This window comes from Rhipicephalus microplus, chromosome 6, assembly GCF_043290135.1.
Source record: "Rhipicephalus microplus isolate Deutch F79 chromosome 6, USDA_Rmic, whole genome shotgun sequence".
NCBI lineage: Eukaryota > Metazoa > Arthropoda > Arachnida > Ixodida > Ixodidae > Rhipicephalus > Rhipicephalus microplus.
In genome coordinates, this window is record NC_134705.1 from 180,777,161 (window position 1) to 180,789,449 (window position 12,289).

The following is a 12,289-nucleotide window of genomic DNA, read 5'->3' on the forward strand; positions in this document are numbered from 1 at the left end:
GTGCCACAGTCGCGATGAAAATGTCGCACTGCATTCGCTTAAACATTTCAGATAATCTGGCAATGAGCCTAATGCATCAACAGCTTGACAGGTGGATTGGGTACACCTTTGTTAGCAAAGTACGTCTCAGCTTTTGTTATAGCTTTTGTTTTGCCCATCCTGTCAGAAGAGACGTCGACAATATTTACTATTCGTTTTTCTCGTGACTATTTGATTCTGTTAACAATTGTTTGTGGAGCGCTCAAGGTACTAACGTGAAAAAATACAAGATAATTCAATACAATTCAAGCAAATACAAGCTAATTCAAATACAAGGTAAAGCATTGTAACATATAGCCAGAACTATGTAGTTATGTTACGTAAATTACTGTCTAATTGAGCTTTACTGTACACATATACTGCTCATAAAGAGCGTACTGGCTTCAACAACATGTATACTATACAGTCCACACTCGGAGACCCTGGCACCGTGTTCCCCTCTCGTTGTCAGTGACTGCTATAGTGCTTAAAGTGTGTCTTCAGAGATCCATGCTGTGGTACGTGCGGGTGTACCGATCTCGGAGACAATCGTCCCAGCCGATGGTCGCTTCCGTGGTATTTGATCGTTCACGGGATTTCGTTGGAGCGGTGTGATTTTCACTTTTCAAGATATGGACCGGCTCAGGTTTCCTCAGTGAATCGTAATTGTCTTGAGTTGTTACGCCTCGGATAAATATAACTGCCGTGTCCTTGAGAATACAACCGTCTTCAGGAATCTTCCTTTTGCATGGTATACGGCACCTTGGGCGAGGCTTGAGTTTCCCTGCGATAAGATACAAAGCGCGTGAACGGTTTCAATTATATGCTGCCTTAGCGCATGTGCACACCGCGCGAATGTGCTGCTGCGAAGGTCTCAATGCACTGTAGTACCAGAAACTGTGAAAGGTGTAACACGGCCTTCTTTAGAGAAAAGTGGAGCTGCAATCGAATGGACTCTCGAAACAGAGTCCCGTGGAGGTACGCGCAAATTTACCAAATGAAATTTGCCAATGTTTTTCCAAGGGTTCATAATTAATGTCACTCGCTGTACAAGAGTGTACTTTGAGTCGGGTGCTTCGTCAATGCTGGATTTCGCTGCAATTTTACTTCTTTTTTTGCTCTGCTTTTTTTTTCTACGGCGGTGATGAACTGTTGTCTTGAACTTCGTGTGTCCGTTTTTTTTTCTGTATATTAAGTGACATCTCACTTCGTGGTGTGTCGCGTGTGCCAGTGTGTGTGACAAAATGGCGACTCGCAAATCGAGGAATGAAGGAAAACGAAGGCGGGGCAGAAGAAGAAAGAAGAGAAATAGATGTTATACGATAATTATTATTTAAATAAAAAGTGTTTCCTTTAAGCGAACCAAATGTGTTTTCGTTACTGCCTCTCGTCGGAACATCGATCGGAGGCCTTTGTACGAGCGTTTTCTATCCCATTGAATTTAAAAGCTTCGTTCACTGATGGCCACTTTGTTCGCATGGATATTTAGTACAAACTAAAGCAGATCAGTGGATCAATGAAGCAGTCAATAAATGAAATCACTTGTGTTTTATTGTCACGTTGAAAAAAAAAGGCAAGAAAAGGGTTCACAAACATTAAAATGTGTCCACGTGATGGGGCGTTGGCATGCCATGCTGTCAGGATGCCAGACAGGGCCATGGCAGCGAATGCGGATGATTCCTTCCAAAGTGACAGTTCAAATAAAACTGCGGCACATGGCTTTGAGCATGTTTTTGACACTTAAGCTGAGTCGAAGTGTCGCGTTACGTGTGCCCATCGTCCGTCGTGGCGTCGCTAAAGTAAAAAAAAAACGCACGTGGGCGCACGAGTTCTATGGGCAATCTTGGTGCGCAGGGGCGTTTATCATCACCAGACAAACCAAGGCACGTAGTCCGGCTAGCGCACGTGCTCTTGGAGCGCAGGGCAACGCACAATAGTCCCGACACAAGTGTTCGGCCATGTGGGAGGCGGCCATTCGGAACTTCCTTCCAGTGGGCCAACTCTATCTCCGTGCCGCAGGGCCGCGAAGCGGCCCACATCGGCTTGGTCCGACTGTCCCGACGTGGGAGTTGTCCGCCGCGCGCTAATACTTGCCTTGCAGGACATCGAGAATAACTTTCCACCACTCAGGCTCCCAATCAAGCCACGGCGGCTGACGGAGCCGGTGAACCACTGTCCCGTCGCTAAAGTTGAGCGGCATGTTGACGATCGCGCGTCGAAGGCCGAGCAACTGGAGGCCCTCGCGGATCATGTAGCCGTCCCTGCCCAGCAGGAACACCGCAGGTATGCTGCAGTTGCGCCGCGTGCCGTCGTTCGTCATTTCCACGTAACCGAAGCCGTTGCCCAGATCGCTGCCTGCCACGATGACGGCCAGCCCTCCGTTGCGTTGCACCTCCACGCACTTGGTGAGGAACGAACAGACGCCGCGCTGGACGAACACCACGTTGTTCCGGATCTCGAGACGGTTGATGAGGTTGTCGCATCCGTGCAGCGGCTCGGACACCACCAGGCCCACGTGCGATAACTTGTTTACGAACGGCGTGCCAAACTCGAGCGCCGGCCTGGCCCGAAACGTGTACCTCAGACTCTCGGGGTAAGTAATTTCGAAGATGATGTCCTTCTTCACATCATAACGTGTATCTGGCTTCGCCAGTGCAGTCGCGAGGAGGCACCAGGACGCCAGCAGTGGCACCACCGCACTCGGCGAAGGTCTCCCGCGCATTGTAGAGATTCTGCCCCGTCAACGACTGTTGCGACACAAAAGCCGTTCTGAGCCGCGCTTTTAAGCCGTCCTCATCGTCTTTGCACCGTTCACGTGAGGAGCGCGCGCGACTTTGGCGCTGATGGTGGTGCCGAGCCAAAAGGAGCTACGTCACGCGATAAACTTGGTTCTAATCGCGTCGAACCACGTCACCCTTTGCACAGATACAGGCAAGCCGTACACGGGCGCTAGCACCTTGCCCTTTAAACGCATGTTAGTTTTACATCTCCAGGTATTAACTGATATGAGGTCAGCAAATGTCGAATGCACCAACCCAATCGTTATCACGTGTATATGCCCAACGTAGCACTTTTCGTTTATTTCTTCGAGATAATCATCAGCCGGACTACGCCCACTGCAGGACAAAGGCTTCCCTCATGTTCTTCCAGTCAACTTGGTCCTGTGCTTTGCTGCCAATTATGCCCGCAAACTTCCCAATATCATCTGCCCACCGAACTTTCTGTGTCCCCCTCACCCACTTGCCTTCTCTGGGAATCCAGTCGGTTACTCTTACCCCCGTATTCTAGAACGTCCCTTCACTCAACGCTTCACCTTCATTTGAGAAAGTCGATGGGAGCGCCTTCTCTGGGCACGGCAAGTCACTGCATATCAGCGATAATCTGCTGCGATTCTTGAGTAGCGCAGCGTCATTTTCAGCCGAGCGGTGGCGCATTGCTCAACTCTGTCAAGTGAAGGGTGGAAGTCGAGTCGAGGAGCGTTTGTGAATACGGGGGTTAATGACCAGCGGTCATCCTGCCTCCGCGCTACGTGGCCGGCCCATGTCCATTTCTTCTTCTGGATTCCTCCAGCTATGATATCCTTAACCCTGGCAAACGGCCTGGCCCACTCCTCTCTCTTCTTGCCTCTTAAGGTTACACCTATGTTTTCCTTTCCATCGCTCGCTGCGTCGTCTTCAGTTTAAGCTGAACCCTCTTTGTAAGCCTCCAGGTTTCTGCTCCGCAGGTAAGTACCGGCAAGATGCAGCTGGTATATGCCTATACCTCTTGAGGGATAGTGGGAATCTACCAGTCATGATTTGAGAATGCTTGCCGAATGTTGTCCACCCCATACTTATTCTTCTAGTTCAATCTCGTGGTTCGGCTCCGCGGTTACTACCTGTCCTAAGTAGGCGCACTCGTTTACGACTTCCAGTGCACTGCTACCTATCTCGAAGCGCTGTTCTCTTCCGAGGTTGTTGTGCATTACTTTCGTTTTCTGCAGATTAATCGACATGTGCAAGATAGGAAACGTTAATCTGAAGAGCCCATTAATGGGCCACTGAAACCTATCCGTAGCATAGATTATCGAGAACTCCTGAAAACAGCGCTATATGACAAAACACAGAACGAAGCAACAAGCGCACGCGCTGACTAGCAACGAATCTATTTCGCCATAGCAAAATATGTACTCGCCAAAAAAAGGACAGTGGGGTGAAGGAACTCGCCAAAGGAAGCTGAAAGATGCATCTTAGAAGCTGCAGATGACCTCTCTAACAGAACGGGTAAGAACAAGGCAACAAAGGTATAAGCCATGTCACTCCTACACTCGCTGAAGCTGACTGAAAATGGCTGTTCTCAGGTAAATAAGGTGGCTTCGTTGTGGCGTCTTCCAAGTGGATAGAGTGAAAAAGCGACGAAAGGCAGCACACTCTCATTCCCACCCTGCATGTATCGATAGTAAAAGTTTGCGAGATGTGTAGTGCGCGCCGCCACGGGAAACTGCATTGCTGCGCCACCTACCCTGACCTGCACCATTTTCTTGAGGTTATCAGCCATGGCTTCTGAGATTAAATGCAGCATTCGCAGTCCCCGAGGCTGCGTACGATGCCGTGTCACTGTAGACGGCGCAGCAATGCAGTTTGCCGCCGCTCCGCTACACTCTGCACATCCCGCCAACTTTTGCTGTCGACTGTATACATGCACTGAGGCACATCAGAAATGATGCACTGAAGCAGTGAGTATAGAAGCGATCTCGAAAGACTTGCGTCGTCTGTCGAGAATGCCAAAGAGTTATGCGTGAGACCATTTTTATCGGTCGAAACCCTTTTCCTTCATACAATCGCTGAACGAGGAACGCGGCAAACGTCACGTCGGACGATTTCGGCAGATCTTCTTGACGTTGCTCACCCCAGGTGAGCCCTTCATGGCTCGAAGCCCAGCTCAACTCTCGGAATACGTCTGACACCGAAGTCCTGTGCAGAAGTGAGTGAATTTTCGATAGACATCAAGGATCTTTATTTTTCCTTACGACTCGAAGTGCTCACAAACGTTGTTGAAGAAAGCATAGAAAGCTGCGGAAGGGTGAGTTTTCAGAATGCTACTATGACAGACACAAAAATATTCCTTTGACTGTTGAAGTCCAAGGAAATAATTTTTATACGCATATACATTCAAGGGGATTACTTTGCCCCGATCACAGATGGGCGTATCGGCACCTGCCTTCCTTCGGTCAAAAGCAACTTGTTGACAAGACGTCACAAAGAATTGGCCATCATCTTCGCGGGTAGTCCTACTGTGTGGGTCTTTCTTTATGCTGGCAAGATTTTGATTATTTTAGAGTGCTCCGCGTCTTCCGATGCACCAGCACAAGTGAAGTTCATCCTGAAGTCATTTGAATCAACATCGAAGGGATTTACATTGTTAACGCACGAGTCCAACGATGGTCGCCTCAGGCTACTCGGCCTAGCTGACCGTGCTCCACGTACGCCTGTACTAGACGTACTCGCCCCACTCAAAAAAAAAAATAATTTATTAGCGTCTTCGCCAGCTAAATCAAAGGTTGTACCCCAAGAGGGGTATTGCATTATCAACGCTTAGGAATGCCCTCAACTGATACTGCTCACACCGAATTTGGGTTAGTTTTTTTTTTTTGCGCAGGTTTGTATTTGAAAAAGGCCGCATTTCCCACACCTATTTTGTTCTGACTGTGCTTCTGAAAGAGGCGGAGACGAAAATTAGAGGGACACGAAGGTTAGCCATAAATGCGAAAGAAATTCCTGCGAAAAAAAAAAAAACCGTGAACAAGCCTAATGCCATTAAATGGAATAATTACAGTCGTATACGCGTATATCCAATCTACTAAAAAAGGCTGCAGCTCAATTCAGTCTCGGTCTTTATTCTGTCTCGCACCCAGCAAAAACAGGAACCAAAAAGAACTAGTATAGGTTTCATGGCAAAGCGAACGTCAATCTTCTACAAGAAGCAGGCACTGCGTTTCGTCGAATGCCGATCGGAAATGGTGTACGACGTAACGCTATCTTGCGGAAAGGGAAGCACCGGGCGAACAGTTCTCATAGAATAACTGATCATGGTGAAAACATGCGGGAATCGTAAAGAATAGAACGTATTTGCTGTGCAATGCGTTGTATTGTGCGACTTGTGATTGCGCCACATGATCGTCAAACATGTGTTCTGAAAAGATACAAGAATCAATGCGCCGGAGAGATTACTCGAGGCCCACGTGATTCGCAGATGCAGTGACTCATCGTAAGCATAGCTTCCGTATAGTTGTTGTATAGAAAGGTCTTGGATATCTTAACCACTAACTGCAATCTTGGTGCATGCGCCGTAAAGGAACGTTTGTCGTCATGTTTTATTTTTTCTTGTTTTCCAAAGGGCATATATTATGCTGCGGAGAACAAAAATCGTTGCCGTTAGTGAGCTCTTGGCCTTGTCGCTACCATCTTCATCCTTTCGGCTTCTATCTTCGTCAGAAGTTCAGTTTGCCCCGACGTCGTCCCTAAGGTCGCGACCTCTACAATCTGGTGGTTAGAATAGTTACAAAAACGAATCTGTTGAAGCGCACCCGCCGCTTTGGTCCAGTAGTTATGGTGCCAGAGTGCTTGACCGTGCAGCTGGTGTTGAATCCTGGCAGTGGCTGCCGCATATTTTCGATTCCCTTCAAGTTTTCGCAGTGCTCCACTACAGCATCTCTCATAATCATATCAAGGCATCGGGACGTTAAACCCCAACGCTTATTACATACCGTTTAGACGCAGCAAACCCCACCAATTCGCTTTTCGCGAGTATCGACATACACATGCGAACGCGCCTTTTCGCGGCCCGAACACGCGCCCCAGGGTTGCTAATCTGGACACTGTCTAATTCCGCCATATTGTCGAATTACGTAGTGGCGGAATTTTAAGCCAATCAGAGAGGTCGTAGCAGCTTACCTTGGCCAATTAGCATCGATCAATGGCGGAATCTGACAACATGGAGAGATTCGAGAATGTCCAGAATAGCAACTCCGGCGGCGCCTCTACACCATGGCGCCAATTCGTGAGCCGTGGAGTTCTATAACGTGGATGAGTGAGAGAGCGATCACTGACAGAAAGAGAGAGAGAAACAGAAAGAAATGGGAGAAAGAGAGGAAAGGCACGAAAAGGGGGAAAAAAATGGCAGCATATCCACGGAGTGAATGATGGGGAGTGGGGCGAAGCATTCGTCCGTCCATTCGTTCTTTTTTCCGTTCGTTCCTGCGTACGTCTGTGTAACCGTCCATGCGTCCATCCACCCGTCCGTGCGTGCGTCTGTTCGTGCGTCCGTCCCTGCGTTCGTCCATGCATCCGCGACTGCGTCCGTTCATGCGTCCATCCATGCATCTGTCTGTGTGTCCATTCGTCCATCTATTCAGCACTCCAAGTACCACCATCTCGCATCTTTTCATCATATATTCTCCATATAGAAGCACCGCCATCCAGCGGACATTTCAAGGACTAAACGGGAGGTGGCACATGCACACTTTCTTACGGCTTGCGCTTCGGGTTTACTTCCCACCTTTAACCATCTCGAGTTCATGGTATATACTAGTTCACTGTATTCATGGCACTGCGGCCCGATGCTCGCTACACCTTTCTAAAACCAAGGAGGTTACGCCCAGCGAGTATAACGTAGCAACCCTTTCTTGTCAGATCGTGCTCAATGTACATGCCAATAGCTGCTAATGGGGATCGCAGCGTGCGCGTTACCTAAAGGCCGAATGCTCCTGTCTCTCATTCCCCCTTAGCAGCCATTAACATGTGCATTGAGCACTATCTTTTATTGTTCAACAACGCACAGAAGAAATCTCTCACCGGAACCACTTTGGAGGTCAAAATCGCAAGAACCGCTATTTCGGGTATGTGCCACTGGTGGTTACATACTACGAGGGACGCACAAGCCACGCCATAAGGAGCTTCGCCCCTAAAGAACCATGGAAACATAGGGAAAGGTATAGAACAGAAATCAATACAGAAGAGGGGAAACAAAGAAAAGTGAAGAGAGGGAAAAGGTGATAGATATATATTGAAAGAGAAAGCAAGACTTACAGAAAGAGAGGGGAAAGAAAGAAAAATAAGAAAAGTACAACGCGAAATAGAAAAAAAAATAGAAAGGGACATCGACAAAATAGAGATAGAAAAGAAATGGGCAAATACAGAAAGAGAAAGACAAGCAAAAAAGGAACATGGATGGCTGCCCAAAACCGCTGTTGGTGCTCTGTGCCGCCAGAGCATTTTTTTTTTTAATTTTGAATATCAGGATTCTACGATGATGTTCACACTAAAGAAAAAGCCTCAAAGTTGTACTTCAAGGTGTCGATTGGTGGTCAAATTAGGCAGAAAACAATGTCAAGGGTTATATAAAATTAAAAATATACAATCCAACAGTGCGAACAGTAATGCAACAAATTGAGTTTCTCGTGAAAGTGGGACCATCACACTTAAGAGACAACAACGCAACATATTACACAAAATAAACGTCGTATGATACAATAGTGCAAAACAATTAACTGATTTATTACAACTGTGCTAAATGTAACACAGGAATATCATTATACGCAAAATTATGTAATAAACGATAAATGCGAATGCATGCTTCAAGGTCGACGTGTTATAAAAGTACGACATTGTGACAACAAAAGTTGAAGAGAAAAAAATACAATCTGCGAAAATTCGGTCATAACACAGTCAGCCCACAGCTGCCTGTACACTACAAAGGGAAGATTTGATAAGCCAAACATGTAAGCCCAGAAATTCTCACTAACGACTATAAATCTGTAACAGCCAACTTGTGCCGGGTATTAAAAAACATAAATAACACAAGCCCAACGAATATTTAATTGGTTCTACATTGTTCTGAACCGTACAAAGCATGCCAGGGTATTTTTTCCAATACTCCTAGTGGGGTAATCAACAAATATTGCTGAATTATTTTTTAAATACGTAACTCAGCAGCAAATCTTGAATGCGAAAGTGGCAGCGCTTGTTCAGATATGTTGGAATACTTCTTTAATGCCAACATAACGGCCAATAGTCTGGATTGGTTCTATAACCAAGATTGGTTCATTATTTTTTAGAATTGTGACTAACAAAATACTCAATAGAAAAGCTGTAAAGCTTTTTCAGCAACGACGGATTACTTCATGTATGCTAAGTAATTACATTGTTTATTGTTTTCCTAGATTTTCTTTTGAATGCACGAAATATTCCAGGCCCAAGCTTGCTGAGTGCCCAGATCGCACAACGATTTTACAGGTGCTAGTTAGCTAGAACAGCCACCCTATATATGAACAGAACGAAGGAAAAGCTGTTTCCATTTCATCTACGAGAACCGGCGACCGCGTCTCGCAAGAATGCAGGATGACTCGCACACTCACAATCTAGCCATTCCCAAAGCCTCACTAGGCAGGACCTCCACACGGGACCCCATATCCGCCACCGCAATGGAGATGCCTACGGATTAATGCACTCCACTCCCCGTTCATGGCGGCGGCGGTGCCTTTTGTCGCGCCCGAAGAGTAAGTCTAACGAGAACACGATAACCTCTCAGCACAAACGGGAACCTCTCTCTTGTTCCCGCCATTTTGTTTATGTTCGTCTCCTTTCATCTCTCTATACGTCTCTCTACGCTTCATTCCCGACAATACGTGCGCGGCTGAGGTCGAACACACCTTCTTACCTATCTTGGACGTCACAATAGGACCAAATGCTCGTCCTACGCATCTAAAGAAGGGGCGGCATCGCGGGGATGTCACCGCGGGGGCTTCTTTTCGGCGAATATCTAGGCGTCGTAAGACCAGATGAATGCGACCCCTAAAAGAAAAAAAAAAAAAAGAGCTTCCACGAAGCTGGTACAGGAGGTTGACAGGAGTGCGCATGCAAGATATGACAACGCCGGTAGGAAAACTGCGCGCGCGTCTCCGCAGACAGGATGACACCGCGACGTACACCACTTGATTGACAGCTGAGAAATGCCGAGAGGAGGAGGGTGGAGGAACACGTGGTCGTTTTCGAAACGAGAGGTCTCCGAGAGGTCTCGCCGTGTAGACGTCTGGAAGAGAGAAGAATGAAAGCTTATTTTTGCTCCCCGGAGCCGTTCTTCGGGGATCTGATTCTCCGAGCTTCGCGGTTTGTTCGTGGAAGAGACGGGGCCCTTCCTCGGCGATATCGGGTTACACCTTTGCGTGACGGCCCGAGAACTATCAAAACGCGCCCCGTGTTTTATACGTTGCGTGCATCATCCAGCCATGTCGAGCTCTAAAATCGTTCGCTTATTTCTTTTTCTTCTCGAGAAACGGCTTCTTCTCTGGCTTTCACATTCGACAAGAAAAAAAAAAAAGCTAGTCACACTTATTTTGGTCTTGGAACGTTGAAAAGTGCCTTAATGCCGTAAGTGCACTGCTGTAAAAAAGAAAGCACATTCACAAGGTTTCTTATTCATTCGCCGAAGACGAGTCGAAGGCGAAACCAATTTGCTCTTTCTTCTGAGTGGTTCTTTCTTAATCCGCTCCTGAAACCCTCCGAAAGCTTTCTGCTCGTTTGGCATTGCCTCAAAGATCGGAAGCACTGCAAGCTTTTTCCGCCTCAATTGGCGTCTGAGCTGCCTCCGTGATCGCTCCATATTTAAACTAGAGAGCACGTCAGTGATCACTTATGCTCAGTCACGTTAAGTGATGTCATGGGGACGTCACAAATTTTGGTGGTCTGTGACGTCGTGCTGACGTGATACGGTGACGACATCAAATAATGATGATTGTCTTACCCATGGTCAATTCTCGCGTTTCAGGAGACATCTAGGGCGAAAAAAAGTCAACGTACAGTCAGCATCAAAATAACTAGAACGCTCCGCAGTATCGCCTGGACTGGTTCGATTGATGCCCGATGTGATGCGCTGCAGGGCGCTGTTGGCGAGATAACACCTCGCTGTGCTTGAATGGTATATCGGCATGCAGCTCGGCGACGGAAACCAGAGCTACGATTCACTGGCGTCAATCAAACCGCTTCAAGACGTGCTGCGGAGCGTTTGAATTAAGCTTGCTGGCGACTGTATACATGCCACGCGCGGACTGTGCGGGTATACATTCAGAGATATGGGAAACGAAGTCAGTCGATTGGTGCGGCGAGTGTTGGTTGGCAGACAAGCGAGTGACCAATTTGAAAGGATGGTTTCCATTACGCAAAAAAAAAAATCGAGCTTTGCACTTTTAATTACAGCACGTTCTCACGTCTCTCAGTCTAAGTTCAAGTTGTTATTAATTGGACGTTTACTACTGAAGTTGAAATCGAAGCTCGTCTTTATTTCCTTTGTCAAAAAGGAGGGGACGGGACTGCAAGCCGCACCAGCGGCTTGACTAGGGTCCCGACTGAATACCCCCGTAATTTTATCGTATTCTTTTTACTAACAGCAACAGCTGTTTCATTCGCGTGGCCACATGTAACTACAAGCTGCAGGCGACCGCTGGTCAGCGCTTATATTACCTTCTCAATGTCGCGCGTTTGCTGTTATATAGTACTGAAAACATGTAAGAACATACTTGGAGCAAGTATCCCATGCATTCTTAATTCCATCGTGATGCGCTGGTTCTCGGCGTTGTTGGTAGGAATTATTCCTAGCAAACGTTGAAAACTACGCCTTCCCCCTTTTTTTTTGGTTTCAGTCAGGAATCTGAGTTCATCCAAACCTTCATTTTGGCGCAGTATACACTCGATCTACAAAGGCGAAACGCTTTTCTTCACTATGGAAACTATTTTATTAGTATTCTGAAACTGTGCATGCTCTTAATATTGTTACGAGTGACATTTACGAGTGTTACGAGTGTATATTTTTTAGTTTTTGACGCGTGAAATATATAATTCTGAGCTGCTCCTAATTGATTGATATGTGATGTTTCACGTCGCAAAACCACCATATGATTGTGAGAAGCGCCGTAGTGGAGGGCTCCGGAAATTGCGATCACCTGTGGTTCTTTAACGTGCACCCAAATCTGAGCACACGGGCCTACAACATTCCTGCCTCCATCGGAAACACAGCCGCCGCAGCCGGGATTCGATCCCGCCACCTTCGGGCTAGCAGCCGAGTACCTTAGCCACTAGACCACCGCGGTGGGGCTCTCCGCTGATCCCCCCCCCCCCCCCAAAAAAAAAAAAAGAAGGGAACAGACTCGAGAGACGGGTCCTCACTGTCACACGCAATACGAAATACCATTCAGAAGAGCGCTCGTAGAGCACCTTTTATTTATTTAATTATTTTCGTC

At 47.1% G+C, this 12,289-nt stretch overlaps 1 protein-coding gene across 1 annotated transcript; it reads right to left on the bottom strand.

Moving 5' to 3' along the window:
- Window positions 1-1,547: 1,547 nt before the first annotated feature.
- LOC119167905 (protease-associated domain-containing protein 1) lies at window positions 1,548-2,928 on the bottom strand. The gene has a single exon (XM_037419384.2). The coding sequence runs from the start codon at window positions 2,738-2,740 to the stop codon at window positions 2,102-2,104; it is 639 nt and encodes a 212-aa protein (XP_037275281.2). The 5' UTR covers window positions 2,741-2,928; the 3' UTR covers window positions 1,548-2,101.
- Window positions 2,929-12,289: the final 9,361 nt, after the last annotated feature.

Coding starts and splice junctions, on each gene's coding strand:
- LOC119167905 (XM_037419384.2), bottom strand. CDS start 2,740: ATGCGCGGGAGACCTTCGCCGAGTGCGGTGGTGCCACTGCTGGCGTCC.